At 50.2% G+C, this 19,894-nt stretch overlaps 1 protein-coding gene across 8 annotated transcripts in view; it reads left to right on the plus strand.

Moving 5' to 3' along the window:
- Positions 1–19,894, plus strand: part of CMSS1 (cms1 ribosomal small subunit homolog) — a 239,726-nt gene that overhangs the window by 88,753 nt on the left and 131,079 nt on the right. Inside the window, exon 1 of one of the 8 annotated variants that reach the window (XM_060172179.1) lies at positions 924–1,280. The exons of 4 other annotated variants lie outside the window; for them this stretch is intronic. Coding sequence is in view for 2 of the 4 variants with exons in the window: in XM_060172172.1 (XP_060028155.1) it covers positions 18,831–19,031 (201 nt within the window). In the remaining 2 variants the exon portion in view is untranslated. Of the gene's footprint in view, positions 1–923; positions 1,281–18,760; positions 19,032–19,894 lie in introns of those variants that run through there. 3 more of the 8 variants (XM_016194132.2, XM_060172172.1, XM_060172175.1) reach the window with 3 other exon arrangements.

Consider the following 19,894-nt stretch of genomic DNA (forward strand, 5'->3'; position numbering starts at 1 on the left):
GGGGTGGGGGGGTTGTGCAGGCTGGAGCCAGGGCCACACACGGGCTCTCTCCCTTGACCTTCACCCTCTTCCCGCTCTCTGACACCACCCCCTGACAGGATTTGGGCCTCAGACTAGATGTCTCCGAGGTGCCGGGACTTCCCACGTTAGAATTCTGTTTTTCTGCTGTTTTGTATCTATGGCTACAAATACAGTGAGTGCATTTGGCCCTGAGAAGCCAATTTTGCTTTGTTTTCCTATGTGGTGACCTTGGTAGTTTTTCTTGGAATTAAGCTGTTTGCAATCATGGTGACTCTTGTTAAAGATGTATCTATCCATGCAGGAGAAAACCACATAGAGAATTCATAATTATTTACTTAGTTTGGGTACATAAAGTGGCCGCATGCAAATGGAAATCCTTGCTGCCTGACACACTACACACAGCCAAGGACACCCCACTGGACTCCTGACCAGAAAAATCAGACGTTCATGATCATTGCTTAGTCTTATTAGCGAATCCACTAGCCTTACTTAGTTTGCATTATTTGATGTTTTTAGATATAACTTTATTTTTTCCCCCAGAGCACTGCTCAGCTCTGGTTTATGGTGGTGTGGGGGACTGAACCTGGGACTTTGGAGCCTCAGGCATGAGAGCCTCTTTGCATAACCATTATGCTATCTACTTCGTCCTGTGACTTACTTTCTACATTCTTACATACTTACTTTTTATTCTCATGACTAAGTGGTGGAGAGTATTTTGCTTATAGCAAAGACCTTCAGGGACTGGGTGGCGGGTTTGAGCCCCCGGTCCCCACCTGCAGGGAGGAAGCTTCATGAGTGGTGAAGCAGGTCTCCAGGTGGGTCTCTCTCTCTCTCTCTCTCCCCCTCCCCAAGAAGTGGGCTTGAGAAAGTCTGTCGGCAGAGGCCAGGAGTCGCCATAAGACCAGCCTGTTCATCCGGTTTTGAGAGGGATAGGCCGGTTCTGGGTGCTCTCCTTTCCTCACTGGTGGGGTGCCCAGGAAAACATCTGTTCCTGTTTTGCAGAGAAAAAGAAAACTGAGGCTCATACGAGCAGCTCCAGTCTGGGCAAAAAGGCTCCGCAGCCCAGCAGACTGAGTGCTGTCTCTGCTGAGAGCCCTAGGAAGCACCGAGCGCACAGGAGCAAACACTCGGGACGCAGCCTGCGTGCCAGGCGCTGCCCGAGACGCGCCATCGGCCCGACCGTGCAGCGGTCTGCACAGTGCCGCTTGCGAGACGTCTCCCAGCCCTTTCAGCAGCTCATCAGTTCAGCAGAGATAAGGGTTTTTTTTTTCTTTTTAATGCATTATGTGTAGACACTTACATGCGTACTTATTGTTGAATTTGCTTTTCTCAACTACTTGGCTGCCATTGGGGAGGGTGTCAGAGGCCTAGACAGCAGAAGCCCTGAGGCGGGAGCCTCGGTGGCCCAGGCTGGAATCGCAGCTCCAGGTTGGCGGGTTTTGCAGACTTAGATAAGTTATTATGTTTCCTATATAAACTCAAGATATTCCTATTTTGCTTCTTTTTTATGGGGGGGGTAGTTTCTTTTAAAAAATTTTTATATTATCTTTATTATTGGATAGAGACAGCCAGAAATTGAGAGGGGAGGGGTGACAGGGAGAGAGACAGAGAGACACCTGCAGCCCTGCTTCACCATTCGCAAAGCGTTTCCCCTGCAGGTGGGGACCTGGGTGCTCAAACCCAGGTCCTTGCTCTCTGTAACACGTGCGCTCAACCAGGTGCGCCACCGCCCGGCCCGATGACCTTGTATTTTAATGGGTTTATTTTCACGCTTTAAGTTTCACAGGGACTTTACTCCTAATCTGTGTTCCCACTGTCCAGCAGAGTTGGATGTCAGCATGGAATCTGGCTGAGTCATGTGCCCTTAGCAGAACTGGTGGTCTCTAGATAGACATTTGCCCATAGTAAGCATGACCAGTCTATGGACACTGGCTAGACATTGAGCAGTAATATTAATATATTGGGCTTTGGGGAAAATCTGGACACATTTTTGCATATGAGTATCTAAATACGTTTACTATTTTGCGTTTACTTAGTTACTCATTAGTAGTTTTAGCTCAGGGACTGTTTGGTCAAGGTAAATGCAGCAGAGACTCTTAAAGCACTGCCAACGACAAGGGACGGATAGCAGAGCCAGGGTAATTCAGAGAGTCGGGTGTAGGTGAGCCCTGAGTGGGGAGACAAGGGACGGGTAGCAGAGCCAGGGTAATTCAGAGAGTCGGGTGTAGGTGAGCCCTGAGTGGGGAGACAAGGGACGGGTAGCAGAGCCAGGGTAATTCAGAGAGTCGGGTGTAGGTGAGCCCTGTGTGAGGAGACAAGGGACGGATAGCAGAGCCAGGGTAATTCAGAGAGTCGGGTGTAGGTGAGCCCTGAGTGGGGAGACAAGGGACGGATAGCAGAGCCAGGGTAATTCAGAGAGTCGGGTGTAGGTGAGCCCTGAGTGGGGAGACAAGGGACGGATAGCAGAGCCAGGGTAATTCAGAGAGTCGGGTGTAGGTGAGCCCTGAGTGGGGAGACAAGGGACGGATAGCAGAGCCAGGGTAATTCAGAGAGTCGGGTGTAGGTGAGCCCTGAGTGGGGAGACAAGGGACGGATAGCAGAGCCAGGGTAATTCAGAGAGTCGGGTGTAGGTGAGCCCTGAGTGGGGAGACAAGGGACGGATAGCAGAGCCAGGGTAATTCAGAGAGTCGGGTGTAGGTGAGCCCTAAGTGGGGAGACAAGGGACGGGTAGCAGAGCCAGGGTAATTCAGAGAGTCGGGTGTAGGTGAGCCCTGAGTGGGGAGACAAGGGACGGATAGCAGAGCCAGGGTAATTCAGAGAGTCGGGTGTAGGTGAGCCCTGAGTGGGGAGACAAGGGACGGATAGCAGAGCCAGGGTAATTCAGAGAGTCGGGTGTAGGTGAGCCCTGAGTGGGGAGACAAGGGACGGATAGCAGAGCCAGGGTAATTCAGAGAGTCGGGTGTAGGTGAGCCCTGAGTGGGGAGACAAGGGACGGATAGCAGAGCCAGGGTAATTCAGAGAGTCGGGTGTAGGTGAGCCCTGAGTGGGGAGACAAGGGACGGATAGCAGAGCCAGGGTAATTCAGAGAGTCGGGTGTAGGTGAGCCCTGAGTGGGAGACAAGGGACGGATAGCAGAGCCAGGGTAATTCAGAGAGTCGGGTGTAGGTGAGCGTCTGAGTGGGAGACAAGGGACGGGTAGCAGAGCCACGGTAATTCAGAGAGTCGGGTGTAGGTGAGCCCTGAGTGGGGAGACAAGGGACGGATAGCAGAGCCAGGGTAATTCAGAGAGTCGGGTGTAGGTGAGCCCTGAGTGGGGAGACAAGGGACGGATAGCAGAGCCAGGGTAATTCAGAGAGTCGGGTGTAGGTGAGCGTCTGAGTGGGAGACAAGGGACGGGTAGCAGAGCCACGGTAATTCAGAGAGTCGGGTGTAGGTGAGCCCTGAGTGGGGAGACAAGGGACGGGTAGCAGAGCCAGGGTAATTCAGAGAGTCGGGTGTAGGTGAGCCCTGAGTGGGGAGACAAGGGACGGGTAGCAGAGCCAGGGTAATTCAGAGAGTCGGGTGTAGGTGAGCCCTGTGTGAGGAGACAAGGGACGGATAGCAGAGCCAGGGTAATTCAGAGAGTCGGGTGTAGGTGAGCCCTGAGTGGGGAGACAAGGGACGGATAGCAGAGCCAGGGTAATTCAGAGAGTCGGGTGTAGGTGAGCCCTGAGTGGGGAGACAAGGGACGGATAGCAGAGCCAGGGTAATTCAGAGAGTCGGGTGTAGGTGAGCGTCTGAGTGGGGGAGACAAGGCACGGATAGCAGAGCCAGGGTAATTCAGAGAGTCGGGTGTAGGTGAGCGTCTGAGTGGGGGAGACAAGGCACGGATAGCAGAGCCAGGGTAATTCAGAGAGTCGGGTGTAGGTGAGCTCTGAGTGGGGAGACAAGGCACGGATAGCAGAGCCAGGGTAATTCAGAGAGTCGGGTATAGGTGAGCCCTGAGTGGGGAAATGCTACTGCAGCCCCTCTGACTTCCTAGACCCTCCAGTCAATGCCACTGGGCTTTGGGAGCCTTTTTTGTTTTTTGTTTTTGTTTTTCTTTTTCTTTATTGGGGGATCCATGGGTTACAGTCAGCAGCACAGTGCAGTAGCTGGTCCATGTGTCACAAGTCTCAGTTCTCCACATCACACTCTCACACTCCATAGGTCCTCCTCCGCCATCATGTTCCAGGACCTGAACCTTCCCCCTCCCCAGAGTCCTTGACTTCGGTGCCACACACCAGCTCCAGTCCACGTTCTGCTTTGTGTTCCCTTCTGTTCTTACTTCTCAATGTCTGTCTCTGAGTTGGGATCAGCCCATATTCATGCTTCTTCTGAAAGCCTTTGATCTTATCTGCCCAGAACTTCAGCCCCTCTCTCCCCCCCCCACCCACCTGTCCCCTCACACCCTCAGACACATAAAATAAGCTATATGTTTACTGCCATCCTTTGAATTTGATGGCGTTCTCAGCGCCTTTACTTGTATGTCCACATATGTGGCATTTTATAAAACAGTGTCTTTCTGAACTCGGTTTGATAGTGCAGTTGGAGGTGAGCCCCGTCAGCTGTACATTTTCATCACCGAGGAGCAGAGCTGCAAATGATGCAGAGGCCTCACTTTGGGTGGGTTTCACACCCCGTGTGCGCCTACTCTAGCAAGCAGTCTGTCTGCCGGCTTTACATTTCCACCTGGCTTTAGCCCCCACTCCCCACCCCCTGCATGGAACCTTTAAGTTGTAACTCCCCCCCCCCCCCCCAAGAGGAATGGAAAGAGTTGGAGAGAGGTTATGGGGCTCTAAGCAGAGCCAGTCCAGCCCATAATGTTGACTGGCTCACAGTCCACATGATTCATCTGTGAAAATACCAGCTATAAATAGACGGCAATCGCACTTGGTTGCAAAACAGCCACTTTGTGATTGTATGGCCACATTAGGGAAAAAAATCCTGCCGGATGTTTTATTTGGTTTCTCTTAAAATAAAATAAAAAATTAATTTGTTTCCTTTTATGCTGTAGTCACCCACATGAGAAGACACTGAATTCAGCCAGTTGCAGTAAACTAGCTGATGACTAAAAAAGACATAGCAAACCCGATAACCTAATTTAGTCATCAGCTCCTCTTATCTTTTTCTTCCATTTTCAGTCAACAAAACGCTGAGCAATTGCACCAGAGTAACAGACTCTGGGGTGGGGTGGGTGGGTGGGGAGAATACAGGTCCAAGAAGGATGACAGAGGATCTGGTGGGGGTTGTATTGTCATGTAGAAAACTGGGAAATGTTATGCGTGTGCAAACTATTGTATTTACTGTCGAATGTGAAACACTAATTCCCCAATGAAGACATTTAAAAAAATATAAAAAAGAAAACCACTGAGCATGCCTGTAGTGGCGGTGTTCCTTGTAGTGAGGCTGAGGACAGGGCTTCAGAGACTGGGATGGGCGTTGGGCTTGTGTAATTCAGGTCTGCATTTGCAAGTGTTCTGATCCGAAGAGCAGGTCACAGGTAGCAGGGCGGCGTGTGGAATTCGAGTGGTTGCAGAGGGCAGTACCGCTGGGGACGCCGCTGCCCTGCGGACCAGGCACTTGCCCTCCTCAAAGTCACCTGAACAGCTGCCTCACAGGGCCGTCGTGCATCTGCCCTCCTTCCGTCTGCGGAGTGCAGCCCAGCAAGGTGTGCGATTCCATATCCCTTCAGGGGGAGAGCCGTTTTCTCCTTTTCAAAGGAAACACTCTCCCCTCTCCAAACACTCTCTCCACCCCCTAGTTTAATCCGGATCACGCATCCGCAATCTCACGTACTTTTGACTGGCCTTTACATTCCCATCTCCACAAGGCCAGGTCTTGCGTAAAGAAATGCCTGGGACCTGGAGGCTGGGCGGTGGCGCACCTGGTTGAGCGCACACCTCACAGTGCGCAAGGACCCGGGTTCAAACCCCCGCTCCCCACATGCAGGGGCAAAGCTTCACGAGCGCTGAAGCAGGGCTGCAGGTGTCTCTTCGTCTCTCTCCCTCTCTATCTCCCTCAATTTCTCTCTGTCTCTATCAATGATAAATAAGTAGATTTTTTTAAAAAAAAAAGAAATACATCAGAGTTGGGCATAATTTCTCAAAATCAGGCACAGCCAGCGGCTGACACTGAGAGTACAGACTGGAAGAGCTCTTCACAGCGCTTCTGGAGTCAGAGCTCTGCTGGAACGTGACGACGTCTAGGCCCCGCAAGCTGGCAGCAGGCATTTCCTGTAGGCTTTCAGCAGCTCAGCTTGTGAGGCCCGTCCTTAAGTAACAGCCCCCACACGCGCCTTGTCTCATACGCCAGTACATAGGTGACTGTCTGCCCTGCCATGTGGAAGGAGAAAACTGAGAGCAGTCTGCCTGCCTAGTAGGCCGTGCAGAGTAGGCGAAAGCCTGGGAGTCTGGGCGCCTCTCCTCCCCGGACTCATGCTAGGTCAATCCAAACTTGCACTTTCTGAAGCTCGAACGTGTTCTCTGGTTTCTGGTCCAGTAAGTGCTGTGGTCAGAGAAGCAGCAAGGCCGTGGATACTGAGTCGGCAGCCTGCCTGCTGGTGAGCCTCACGGAGCTGCCTTACATCATGGCTTTTCTTAGCTGTGTGTTCTCAAGAAAGGACAGAAAGAATCATGAAAACCAGAGTATATCAATAGTTGACTTAGGCGAGTTTTCCATCACAAGTCAGCGGCTCTTTGAAGATTCTTTTCTCGTTTAGGATCGACGTGGGGCTGGGACTGTTTCGCAGATCTTTGTGGAATAGAACAGAAAAAGAACATGATTTGCAGACCATCCAAGTTAGCTTTAAAGCCATTTTCAGAGGCCGCTGTGAAGACCTGTCTGTGCAGCGTGTCCCCGGAGTGGCCATGGCTACTGCTGGGATGGACAGCAGGGGAGCCGTTCGTCATGGTCACAACATTTTGACACCCAGCGGAAAAAGGAGTCACAGCTGCGTGTTCTCCACCATGCGGCCGGGCCAGGCGGTGGTGCGCCTCGTCCTGCTCACACACTCCCACCTGCAAGGGCGTGCTTGGAGCCCTCTCCCCGCCTGCGGGGAGGAAGCCTCTCAAGCACCGAAGGAGGTCTGCAGGTGTCTCTCCCTCTCTCCCTCCCATTCCTTTCTCACTTTTTTATCAGTCCTACCTAATACAAATAGGGAAGGAAAAAGGCTGCTGGGAGGCAAAAATAAATGTGGTGGATTCTTTTAGGACACCCAGAATTTCCTAGTTCCTTAATTTTTCTTGGCACTGTTACCAGTCGACTGTCAGAGCCACCAGACGAAGCCCGCAGGCTCAGAAGTGCCCCACACACGTTAGTGGTGCCCACAGCACGTGGCTCGCCGAGCCCACCGTGGAAAAAGGAAGTGACCACTACTGTCAAGGGGTTTGCGGTCCACACCGTGTTCAGAAAGAGGGAGCTGGCATCCGGGGAGGCTCGAGTTGCACTGTCTTCCTCTAGTAGCTAAGTCTGAGTCCCGTTTCCTTTCTCTGCCTTTCCTTTCCCATTTCTTTCCTCATGTCTGCGTCAGGATTCTTCCCTGTTGCTAACAGCTGCAGCTGGGGTGTTGGCCTTGCGGACCGTGGATCCGAAAACGTAAAGAAGCATCTTCTTGCATCACCGGGGATCCCTCCGTGCACCCCACTGTCTTCAGCAGAGATCAGCGTGCGCTCTGTAATTGCTGGCAGATGAGCAGCGGTCTTGTCAGACTGGTGTCAGACTGGTAGTGGACACACACCGGCCTGGATTCCGAGTATTCTTGTTTTCAGCCAGTGGAAGAGGTGACTTGTGGTGGGCTGGCTGCAGCTCTCCCAGCAGAGCCCCACTGCCTCTTCAGCCGGAGGCACAGCTGTCGGGGTGGCCGTTGGCCTACAGGTGCTGTCGCTCAGGCCTTCTGCCGTGAGCTCGGCTCTTAACTTGCTGCCTTTTCCCTTTTGTGTCCGCATTTCCTTCTCTTAAATTAAAAAAGCCATTTCTCATAGTTGAGTGCTGTTAAGAAGGTAGCCGGGCGGGGGAACACACATTCCCCACTGCAGTGACAGGCTGGGGGACGCCTCTCAAGCGGTGAAGCAGGTCTGCAGGTGTCTCTCTTTCTCTCTCCCCCCCTCTGTCTTCCCCACATCTCTCCATTTCTCTCTGTCCTGTCCAACAACAATGACATCAGTAACAACAACAATAATAACTACAACAAGGGCAACAAAAAGGAATAAATAAATATAAAAAAAAAAGAAAAGAAAAAGAAGGTAGCTGGGCGGGGGCACACATTCCCCACTGCAATGACAGGCTGGGGGACGCTTCTGAAGCAGTGAAGCAGGTCTGCAGGTGTCTCTCTTTCTCTCTCCATCTCTCCTCTCAATTTTTACCTGTCCTATCAAAAAGAAAGGGGCGGTTGGTCACTGGGAGCGGTGGATTTGTAGTGCAGGCACCGAGCACCAGTGATAACCCTGGAGGCAAGAAAAAGAAAGACAGAAAGAGAGAGAGAGAGAGAAAGAGAGAGAGAGAAAGGAAGGAAGAAAGAAAAGAAAGAAAGAAAGAGAGAGAGAGAGAGAGAGAAAGAGAGAGAGAGAAAGAAAGGGGGAAGAAGATGTGGTGAATTCTCTTAGGACGCCCCAAACTACATACACAGTTATTAATTGTCCTCAGTGTTGCTACAAGCTGAGTGCTGCGGTGAATATTGATCAGGACACATAGCTTCCAGACAGCGGCAGAAAGAGGCCCAAGACACACACAGGAGCAGAAGCAGCTCTGCCCCTGGGACCTAGTGGCTGGCAAGGTGCACCGTGACCGGCAGAGACACAGAGACTTTGGCCGTTGTAAGCCCCTGGTTCTGAGAGAAATGCTGGGACTGGACCACTACGCAACTCTGTTTACCCGAATTCCTAATTCATTTAGGTGCTGGCGGTGGTGGTGAGACAGGAGCCCTGCTCAGCTCTGGCTGACGGTGAAGCAGGGAACTGAATCACTATCCTTGTACCGTCTCCCCCACCCCACTCAGTTTGTTTTTTTTTTCCTCCAGGGTCATTGCTGGGCTCGGTGCCTGCACCATGAATCCACCGCTCCTGGAGGCGATTTTTCCCCCTTTTTGTTGCCCTAGTTGTTGCAGCCTCGTTGCAGTTATTATTGCCGTTGTTGACGTTGCTTTGTTGTTGGATAGGACAGAGAGAAATGGAGAGAGGAGGGGAAGACAGAAAGAGAGGAGGAGAGAAAGACAGACACCTGCAGACCTGCTTCACCGCCTGTGAAGTGACTCCCCTGCAGGTGGGGAGCCGGGGGCTCGAACCGGGATCCTTACGCCGGTCCCTGCGCTTTGCACCACCTGCGCTTAACCCGCCGCGCCACCGCCCGACTCCCCTCAGTTTGTTTTTAATAAACTAAGCTTGATAGAGCTTGTTCACTGACAGAAGTTTCTTGTTCAAATATTTAAACACATGTAGACTTCAGCCCTTTGGGTTTGTTTAAATGCTGAGTTGCAGAGTACAGCTTATTCTTCATTTAGAGAAAGCGGGAATTCCAGCCTCCTCCCACCTGTACCACCACCCTACACAGACCATTTCACCCCCCTGGTCTTTCATCACCAGGAGAAAGAAGGAAAGACAAGCAAATCCAGCAGCAGCCTTAGGCCCCAGGGCTGCCTTTCAAAGTCCGTGGTGTTTTCCTGCAAGATACAAAGACCCACCTGTTAGTTGCTATGTTACCAGTCTGTCAAAGAGGAACAGCAAACTTGAAAGTGATTGAAGTTACTCCATGAATGCTTGTGAGTGGTAGCCTAAGCCAGTCTGTGTCTGAAGCATACGTTTTATGTTTTAGTTCCTCTGAGGTCTGAGAGAGACTGGTTTCCTATGTAAAAATAATGGCTTCCTTTGATATTACCAATCTTTTCCTTAAGGCCACTCACAGTGATGGCCAATGGATCAACTAGAACATACCTGTCAGGCTGTGAGGGTAGGGGGCAGTCTGTTGTACTACTGCTGTTTTAAAGTTGAAAGTATTTTCAGGACTGTCATTAGTATTCTCCAGAATACGTTTGAGTTCCATACTCACCCTTTGACTATATGTATTTTTTTGTTAGCTGTCTTGGAGGGTTGGGTAGTAAGGTCACTTAAAGGTGTTCATCATTAGACCAGAGGGTAAAAGTCAGCAAGGTTTACAGAGCACCGTCAACCTATAAAAAGCCACCTACAACGATTTAAAAAATTTAAAAGGGAAAAAAGATATTTACGAAATAAACCAAAAACTGGTAGATATATTCTCTCTTTAGTATGGAGATGCCCTTCCTGTTGTGCCGACTCTGGCTCCCGTCGACACTGTCCTTGTTTAAGATGTGCGACTAGCAATGAACTTCATGTTTTCCAGCTTGTTTCTCTGATACACCTGCATTAGCTGGGGCCAGCCAGCCTCTCTCAGTGAAGGAGATAGTCTGTGCGCTCACTGCTGTGTCTCTGGCACTGCACACCGTACTGAGGCGAGTCAGTGAGCTGCTCTCAGTATCAGAGTGTCAGTTTCATCTTAACCATCTTCCTGGTAAAATTCTCATGGACTTCATGGAACCTAACAGCGCTCATGGATTTACAAGCGCTGCATCTCTCTTCGCTCCTCACGCCTCACCAGCTTTGCATCTGCTGTCCAAGCTGCTTCCCCGCCTGCTGGGTATTTGTAGGGCAATCCACGTCCTTGCTTATGGCTGCCTCTCACTTGCCTCTCCCTTCTGTATTTCTAGCTTTTGCGCCTAGACATATCATGGACGGTGTGAGCCAGCGAGACAGCATAATGGCTCTGCAGAACACTTTCATAACAGAGGCTCTGAGCTCCCAGGTTCAATCCCCAGCAACACCATAAGTCACACCTGAGCAGTGTTCTGTCGTCTTATTTCTCCGTGTGTGTTTGTGTGTGAGTGTGTGTGTGTGTGTGTGTGTGTGTGTGTGTGTGTGTGTGTGAGAGTGTGTGTGTGAGAGAGAGTGTGTGTGTGAGAGAGAGTGTGTGTGTGTGAGTGTGTGTGAGTGTTTGAGTGTGTGTGTGTGTGTGTGTGTGTGAGAGTGTGTGTGTGTGTGTGTGAGAGTGTGTGTGAGTGTGTGAGTGTGTGTGAGAGTGTGTGAGAGTGTGTGTGAGTGTGTGTGTGTGTGTGTGAGTGTTTGAGTGTGTGTGAGAGAGGGTGTGAGTGTGTGTGAGTGTGTGTGTGAGTGTGTGTGTGAGTGTGAGTGAGTGTGTGTGTGTGAGAGAGTGTGTGAGTGTGTATGTGAGTGTGTGTGTGTGAGTGTGTGTGAGTGTGTGTGAGTGTGTGAGAGAGAGTGTGTGTGTGTGAGAGAGTGTGTGTGAGTGTGTATGAGTGTGTGTGTGTGAGTGTGTGTGTGTGAGTGTGTGTGTGTGAGTGTGTGTGAGAGTGTGTGTGTGAGTGAGTGTGTGTCTGTGTGTGAGAGTGTATATGAGTGAGAGTGTGTGTGTGTGTGTGTGTGTGTGTGTGTGAGTGTGTGTGTGTGTGTGTGTGTGAGTGAGTGAGTGTGTGAGTGTGTGTGTCTGTGTGTGTGAGTGAGTGTGTGTGTGAGTGTGTGTGTGTTTGTGTGAGTGTGTGTGTGAGTGCCGTGTGTGTGTGAGTGTGTGTGAGAGTGTGTGTGTGTGAGTGTGTGAGTATGTGTGTGTGAGTGTGTGTGTGTGAGTGTGTGTGTGAGTGAGTGTGTGAGTGTGAGTGTGTGTGTGTGTCTGTGTGTGTGAGTGAGTGTGTGTGTGAGTGTGTGCGTGTGTGTGAGTGAGTGTGTGCGAGTGTGTGAGTGAATGTGTGAGTGTGTGACTGTGTATGTGTGAGTGTGTGTGACTGTGTGACTGTGTGTGTGAATGTGAGTGTGTGTGTGTGTGTGAGTGAGTGTGTGTGTGAGAGTGTGTGTGAGTGTGTGACTGTGTGTGTGTGAGTGAGTGTGTGCGTGTGTGTGTGTGTGTACACGATATTCTGAAAAGATGAAAACAACGTTCATATCATTGGTTTTTTGTTTTCTTTTTTTTTTAGCAAAGGCATTTAAGCAAATACTTGTTTTGTGCTTGCTGCCAGTAAATAATAGAAAACAAGTAATTATTATACCTGAATGTAGTGACTGGGGTTGAGTCAGGAAGCCAGGAGTCCTGGGGGACACTAACAAGCTAGACACAACAGCTGGGCATCCTGTGGATTGTAAAAGTCTATAAACATTTTTATTTCTACGACGTGTACAGGCTCTCAGTCCTGCCTGCTGATTCATTAGTGATCATGACAGTTACAACTTGGAACTCCAGTGTGACTCACTACACCAGTGCCATTATGTGGAACTCCATGTGCGACTTCTCCTACAGTCATTCCATGCATAGAAAAGCCCCGCTTCCCCAGAGCCCTGCCCCACTAGGGAAAGAGAGAGGCAGGCTAGGGGTATGGATCCACCTGTCAACGCCCATGTTCAGCGGGGAAGCAATGACAGAAGCCAGACCTTCCACCTTCTGCATCCCACAGTGACCCTGGGTCCATGCTCCCAGAGGGATAAAGAATAGGGAAGCTGTCAGGGAAGGGGATGGGATACAGAGTTTTGGTGGTGGGAATTGTGTGGAGTTGTAACCCCCACCCCATCCTATGGTTTTTGTCAAGTGTTTCCTTTTTATAAATAAAAATTTTAAAAAGAAAGAAAAACACACATGGCTTTTCCAACAGCCCAAAGTATACCTGCCCCCACCCCATATCTTCTGGAGAGCACTGTGGTGAAGCTTCTGATACCCGTTCTTTCTCAGTTTGCAGGTACGAATGTGTTAATAACTTCACTCACACTCTGGGAAATGAACATCTCTCCTCATCTGTACCAAGTGTGTCTTCTCTATTCTGTTCTTTTAAAATATTATTTATTTATTTATTTATTATTGGAGAAAGAGAAATCGAGAGGGGAGTGGGAGATAGAGAGGGAGAGAGACAGAGAGACACCTGCAGCTGTGCTTCACCACTCGTAAAGCTTTCCCCCTGCAGGTGGGGACCAGGGGCTCGAACCCGGTCCTGGTGCACTGTAACATGTGTGCTCAACCAGGTAGGAAGTGTTTTAAAGTGAGAGAGAGAGAGGAGGGGAGAGGAGAGGAAAGAAATTGAGAGGAGAGGAGGGGGGAGAGAGAGAGGAGGGGGAGGGGAAGGGAGAGGAGAGGAGAGAGAAACTGAATTGAGTAAGGCATAGACCAAAGTGGTGCGACCTGTAAAGAAGCTTTAAGGATGGAGGCAACAGGGCTCATTGTAAGGAAGACTATCTGTGTGGTGTGTGTCTGAGCCTGTGCGCAGATATATGCACACGTACGCACAGACACACAGACACATGCCCAGAGTCAGGGCAGTGAGCTGCTACCGGTAGGACCTCCCAGCAGGCAGGCGTGATCTGTGCCAGGACTGTGTGCGTGCTGTTTGGGAAGGGCCTGACCGCAGGACGTGCGTGAGAACCGCGGGACGGACCCACCGCCTGTCGCGCTTACAGAAAGACGTGGGCTGAGACCCGGCTAGACCTCACTTCTCTTACTCCATTCCCTGACTCCCTCGCCCTTCATGCGGTCTGTAGAATGGCGGGCTCCCCCGTGACCGAGGCTCAGTCCCTCACCAGAAGGACAGAGGTCGCTTGGACTGCCGTCTGCCGAGAGGCAAGTGATTTTTTCTCGCCAATAACAACACTGTTGAGGGGTTTTGCTTGTCTGTTGCAAGATTCAGTCACCTTTCCCCCATCTGGGTTTAGTTCTTCTCAACCAGCCGTGCTGTGAGGGTAAGTGTCAGGATTCCCTGTGACCGGTTAGGGAAACACAGTCTGGCCAGAATGACAGTGCTGGGAGTCGCGGTGGGGATGAAGGTGATGATAGTGATGTGAGGCTATGCCAGGCTCCTTCCCACCATGACTCAGTTACACAGCCCTGGGGATTGAGATTTGGAGCACAGGTAGATGCAGCCTTGCTGGGAAGGACTATAAATGGAGACTGTGTTGAAATTAGAGAATACTATGAAAGGAAAGGTCTCACCCGAGTAATGAAGCTGAAGGGTTGTCATTCCACACCTGAAGTCTCTGGTAACGGTGGATCCATACTCCCAGCCTGTCTCTCTCTTTCCCTAGTGGGGCAGGGCTCTGGGGAAGTGGGGACACATTGGTGGGGTCGTCTGTCCAGGGAAGTCTGGTCGGCATCATGCTGGCATCTGGAACCTGGTGGCTGAAAAGAGAGTTAGCATACAAAGCCAAACACATTGTTTAACAGTCGTGGATCCAAAGGTTGGAATAGTGCAGATGAAGAGTTGGGGGGTACTCACTGCAAACTCTAGTGTACTTTTGCTTTCAGGTGTATATTTTGCCCTGGTTTATGGATACGTGTGAACATATGCTCTATCTCACAGGACCTGGTCTATATCTAGGTTGACCAGTCAACGCCCATGTTCAGCGGGGAAGCAATTACAGAAGCCAGACCTTCCACCTTCTGCATCCCACAGTGACCCTGGGTCCATACTCCCAGAGGGATAGAGAATGGGAAAGCTATCAGGGGAGGGGGTGGGATACGGAGTTCTGGTGGCAGGAATGTGTGGAGTTGTACCCCTCCTACGGTTTTGTTAATGTTTCCTTAAATAAAAAAATTTAAAAAAAGGAGACTGTGTACCGCTGCCTCCTCCTCTCCTCATCTGCAGATCCAGCCCAAGCCATTCCTCCAGCCCTCCTTCCACAGTCCTTCCCAGGCCTCCCGCTTCCTGGCTGGCTTCTGGCGTGGGGCAGTCTGGGTGCTGCAGCGGTGGTGGGTGGGAGGACCAATTTCACATTTTCAGGCTATTGTTCCTGCCTCCTGTGAGACGATGGAGTGGTTTCTGCTCCTCTTTTTCTGTTGACTTACTGTCTGAATCCAAGTCAATTTATGTGCACTTGGCACTGTACTGCCGTTTATATATTTCTGTGTTGTTCATATATTTCACTGGCATTTTTAAAGTCGATGTACTCTGTGTTTGGCAGGCCAACAAAGTGGAAAGTCAAAAAAGCCCATTTTCCAAGGTAGCCATATAAGGTGCAAAGCATGTGTGTGCATGGCAGGTTTTGTGCGTTACCATGTGCACTGATATTTGCTGTACTCGTTCGCATTCTGACCCCAGGGTCCTCTCAACCATGCACAGCCTGCATGAGGTCACCTAGGAAACGGCAGTAAATCTGAAGCTGAAACCACTTCTAATGGGAAGTTTCTTGCGGCTGTGAAGTTAAATTGCCTCCTGCAGCGTGAGGGGGTCAGTGTGCAGAAAGCCCTGGGGCCGGGTTCCCCTCACTGGTCTCTTCCTCCTGTTGAAACGCTGGGTGGGTCTGGGGTTGGGTTACTTTGTTTTCACAGTGACTCGGACTTCTGTGTATGCCCGGGTGTCCAGAGCTAGACTGGTGAGTCTCTTCTCAGGGGACTAAGCATTGCCCAGTTCATTTTCACCAGCCGCCGAGTGAGCCCCTGCACTCAGGAGGAATGCTTCAGACTCTTTACCAGTCTCTCTTCACTGTTTTAAAATATGGCTCTCTAGAACCTATGCCCTTGACCCAGGTACTTCCCCTAAAGCTGTGTGAAATAAATACTGTCATTGTCACAGTATTGCAGGTGTTTGAAGCCAATGTCCTACTTTTTTTTTTTACTGGTGATTTAATGATGAACAAGATGGTAAGATCACAGGGGTGCAATTCCGGAAACACAGTTCCCACCACCAGAGCTCCGTATCCCATCCTCTCCATGGGAAGCTTCCCTGTTCTTTATGCCTCTGAAGCATGCACCTCGGATCCTTATGGGGTGCAGAAGGTGGGAGTTCTGGCTTCTGGGATTGCTTCTCTGCTGAACAAGGTCATTGGCAGGTGGATCCACCCCCAAGCCTGTTTCTGTCTTTCCCTAGTGGGGTAGAATGCCCTGTTTTGGTTTGTTTTTAAGTGTCAAACATTTCTATGTCTATCTGTGTGTTTTTCATAGTTATAATGCATTTGTCCAAGCTTATTGTATGTCAGGCGCAGTTGGAAACTAAGGTTTCAGCTTTGGTGACAGAGATAGTCAAGGAAGGCTTTCTGGAAGAGGCACCATATAGTTGAATTCCAAGAGAGTACTATGAATGACATAGTAGACAGATGCCACGGACCAGGATAGATGGGAAGAGGGTATTGCAGACAGTCTAGCTTGCCAGGGTGGGTAAAAGTGAGGGTGCACGTGGAGGTCAGCGGAGAGAGAGTGACGGCCAGGAGATGGGGAGGCGGAGTGGGAACAAAGGCCACAAGTGCAGGAGCAGAACGCAGCTGGCAGCCGCGGGCCGGAGAGGAGGCCATCGCTGGAGGAGCATGGCGGTCCCGAGACGCACAGCCCCAACGGGCAGGCTTTCTGTGTTCTGGGCAGCACCACACCGACTGCCTTTGGCCTTTGTAGGAGGCCACAGAAGCATGGAGATAGTTTGCTTATGTTTTATATTTAGAAAAAGAGTCAATGCAGAAGCCCCAGCGAAGATCCAGTCCCCCCCCCACACACACACATACAATAAAACTCACCCACTCCTAATTATATTTCACTCTTGAAGTTGTTTGTTTTGGCAACTTGACAGCAGATATTATGGAGTTTTTTGTTTTTGTTTTTTGATAGTGGCAGAGAGGTCGAGACAGTGACAACAGCCATGGCACTGGAGCTTCCTTCCTTCAGCCACACACACATGGCAAAGCAGCACACTAGCCAAGGGGCTGTCTCACCAGCCTGCGGAGGTCTGCATGATGGAGATTGGCAAGTTCCATCAGACAGTACTTGCTCCATAGGGAGCCAGTTTTTTGTTATTATCTTTAGTTATTTATTGCATAGAGACAGCTGGAAACTGAGAGGAAGTGGGAGAGGAAGAGGGGGACGAAGAGAGAGAGAGTCAGGGGCAGCCCTGCTTCACCATTTGCACAGCCTTCCCCACAGGGAGCCAGTCTTTAACCTCTTACCAGCACATCACTGAATATCGACACGAGATGCCAGTCATCGGGAGGGAGGGTTTGCTGTCTTGGTTACGAATATTTGTCCTAAGATCTGCTGCCTCCCAAGACTGAGGTGAAGGCTCACGTGAGGCATGGTGGCTTGTCAGCTTCCTCCCCCCGAGTCTCCACTGTGTATCAACCTGGCAATTAAAGCCCTGGTGTCAGTGAGTTCCCGTCCGCCTTCCTGTTCCCCAGCTCATAATGTGCAGCTGGTCCTTGTGTGCCGGTCCCTGTTCGGGCGCCAGATGTCGGGCTAGCTTCACGGGCAGGAGAGAGACGGCCAGGGACTTACGGCTGAGTTCAGACACAGTTCAATCTTTATTGATGAGCAAGGATGCAGTGCAATCTATCTAATCTCTATTCATTAGAAAATCCTGTCCTTTATATCTCCTGAGGCGGAAGTGTCAGGAAGAGGAAGTACGTAGGATGGGGGTGGGGAGAAGGAAAAAGAGCAGGAACCAGGAAAACAGGGTGTGACTAGGAGAGGGGACGGAGCAAAAAGAGTGCGAACCAGTGGGATTAGACCAGTGCCCTGCAGGCAGGGCGGGTCTCAGGTAAAGCAGTGATGACGTAAATAGACCACAGCAGGAAGCAATGCAGGCAAACCTAACGTGATGATCAAAACAGAAGGTCTTAGAAGCAGAATTAGAAGCAGACCAACACTTGTGTGGTCACAAGAGGTGGCGTGACGACTCACTCTCTTCACAGCTTCTAAATTCTGTCCGTGGTAGCTGGCACTTGTTGGCGAACTTATGCACACCTCCTTAGATAGAGGTCTTTCAGAAAGAAAACACTCACTACCCCCTCATCTTTCTGTTATTTCTCTTCTTCACTTTCTTTTTCTCTTTCCGTTCCCCTTATCAACCTAACTTCTGAATTCTCCCAGATGATTTTATTATATGTAGTTGGAGGGGATAGAGTTGGAAGCCGTAGTGTTAGGTAAAATTCAGTCAAATTGAATTCAGCTTCTGCGTAAACGGCCGCTGTCACCAGGGTTCATCCACACCGCTTGGAGAACTGCTTAGTTGCCGCTGTCACCAGGGTTCATCCACACCGCTTGGAGAACTGCTTAGTTGCCTGACAGATGTAAGGTGTTGGCTTTGGAAATGCATGTGGAGTGGGGGACCTTCGTCAAGTCGTGTGGGACACCTGCAGGAGAAAGGACTGAAGTGAATGTGCTCAGCAGAGCTTCCTGTGCTTGGACAACTCAAAGACTTACCAGAGCGGAACTGAGCCACGCTGGCAGGACTCTGAGAGTTCTGCAGGGAAGTCCCAGGGGGTGCCCAGCCTACTTCTCTGCTGCCCCTGGGGGAGGAGTTAGACGGCTGTAGGGTAAGCACTGTGCTTTCTGCAAGTTCTCTTTGGGAAGGAAAAACTAAAAGAAAGAGGCATGAAGAAAGACTAGGTTCAGAAAGAAAGGATAATGTTTTTAGAGTTTCTTCACACCCTTCCAGAGGCTTTCAGAAAAGCTCGGATGAGATCTGGCAAAGGATACGAGCACAGGCTTCTTGGAGTATGTTCTTGGCTTTTACCACCACCTCTGACTTGGAGCAGATCTGCTCACTTCTGTGCCTGTAAAGTAATATTCCCTCTGACATTAATACTTAGCTCATGAGGTTATCTGGAGGATAACATGAGTAATATCGTCTTGCGTTTACATCATTCCCTTCACAGGGAACTCAAAGCTTTTTATAGACATTAAGCATGAAGCGTCCTGTGAGAAATGAATGTGTCCATTTCGGGGAAGTCGGAAGAGCCTGAATTTCAGGCACTGAAGGAGGACTGTGCTGCACATGGCCCCGAGTGTCAGATGATGTTTCGTGGGTTGAGGAAATGTTGAGCATCCATGTTGAGCGGGCAGGAGATTCCAGGCAGGCAGTCGGAGTGATCTCTCGTGACGTACCTGTCTGGAACTTGAGGCAAAGCCAGAACGTCTCCAGTAGTACCTTTGAATCTTGTGGCTGGCAGAAAGAGACACTGAAGGTCTCAGTCCTGAGCAACCAAAGCCCACTAAGGGCTTCCCAAGAGAGGGGTGTAAGCATGGCTACCTTTTCTCTCTCTGTCTCAGCTCAATTCAGTCGACAGTTCTGAAGTACTTAACTATGTACAGGTGCGACGCGGTGATAAGAATGAAAGACACGGCGTGCTCAGAAGTCACGCTGGCAAAAAGGGCGGGAGGGGATTTACGAGCAGACACACCAGCAGCACTGGGGGAGTCAGAAATGTGCGGCGGCGGCATTTCGGGTGTTTGAAGAAGGAAAGAGGGCGAGTCGAGTTGAGCAGGCCCAGATCTCTGTCATCTGTACACTGAGCAGAGGACGGGCAGTCAGGCTGAGCACATCGTAGTCCCTGCATGGGAATTTAGAGATGGCTTCTAGGGGGGAGGAGGGGAGGAGAAAGAAAGAAAAAGGAGAAGAAAAACTTCTCCTGCGGTCCTAAGCACTGCAAATAACACGGGAGCTGAATTCCAGACCAGAAGATTAAGCTCTTCCAAGGTCGCAGTGTTTAGTCTTCTCCTAACTAAAGAATGTCAGTTATAGAAAGTTGGGTCTTATTATAGTGTGAAGGTTAATTAACAAGAAGCTACACTTAAGATAAAAGGGCCTATCTCGCTGTCTTGTTTACTGCCGAACGCTTACGAATTATGGGTCATCTAATATCTATTTTATGAGGAAAAAACTAAAACAATGATAGCTTTGTTGGGTTTAAGTCCTGGGGAGCCACCCAAGTACTTAAATGTGCTCAGCAATGGGAGAAAATCTAGGCTAAAAGTGCAGATTTGGAAACCATCCCCAGTCAGTGACGTTTCAAACCAAAAGTAAGTCAAGTTGCATGAGAACGTGAATGCAATACATACAGTTATGGGACAGAGAGCAAGGGGCCTATGAGGAAGTCTC

Source organism: Erinaceus europaeus, chromosome 14 (assembly GCF_950295315.1).
Source record: "Erinaceus europaeus chromosome 14, mEriEur2.1, whole genome shotgun sequence".
Classification (NCBI taxonomy): domain Eukaryota; kingdom Metazoa; phylum Chordata; class Mammalia; order Eulipotyphla; family Erinaceidae; genus Erinaceus; species Erinaceus europaeus.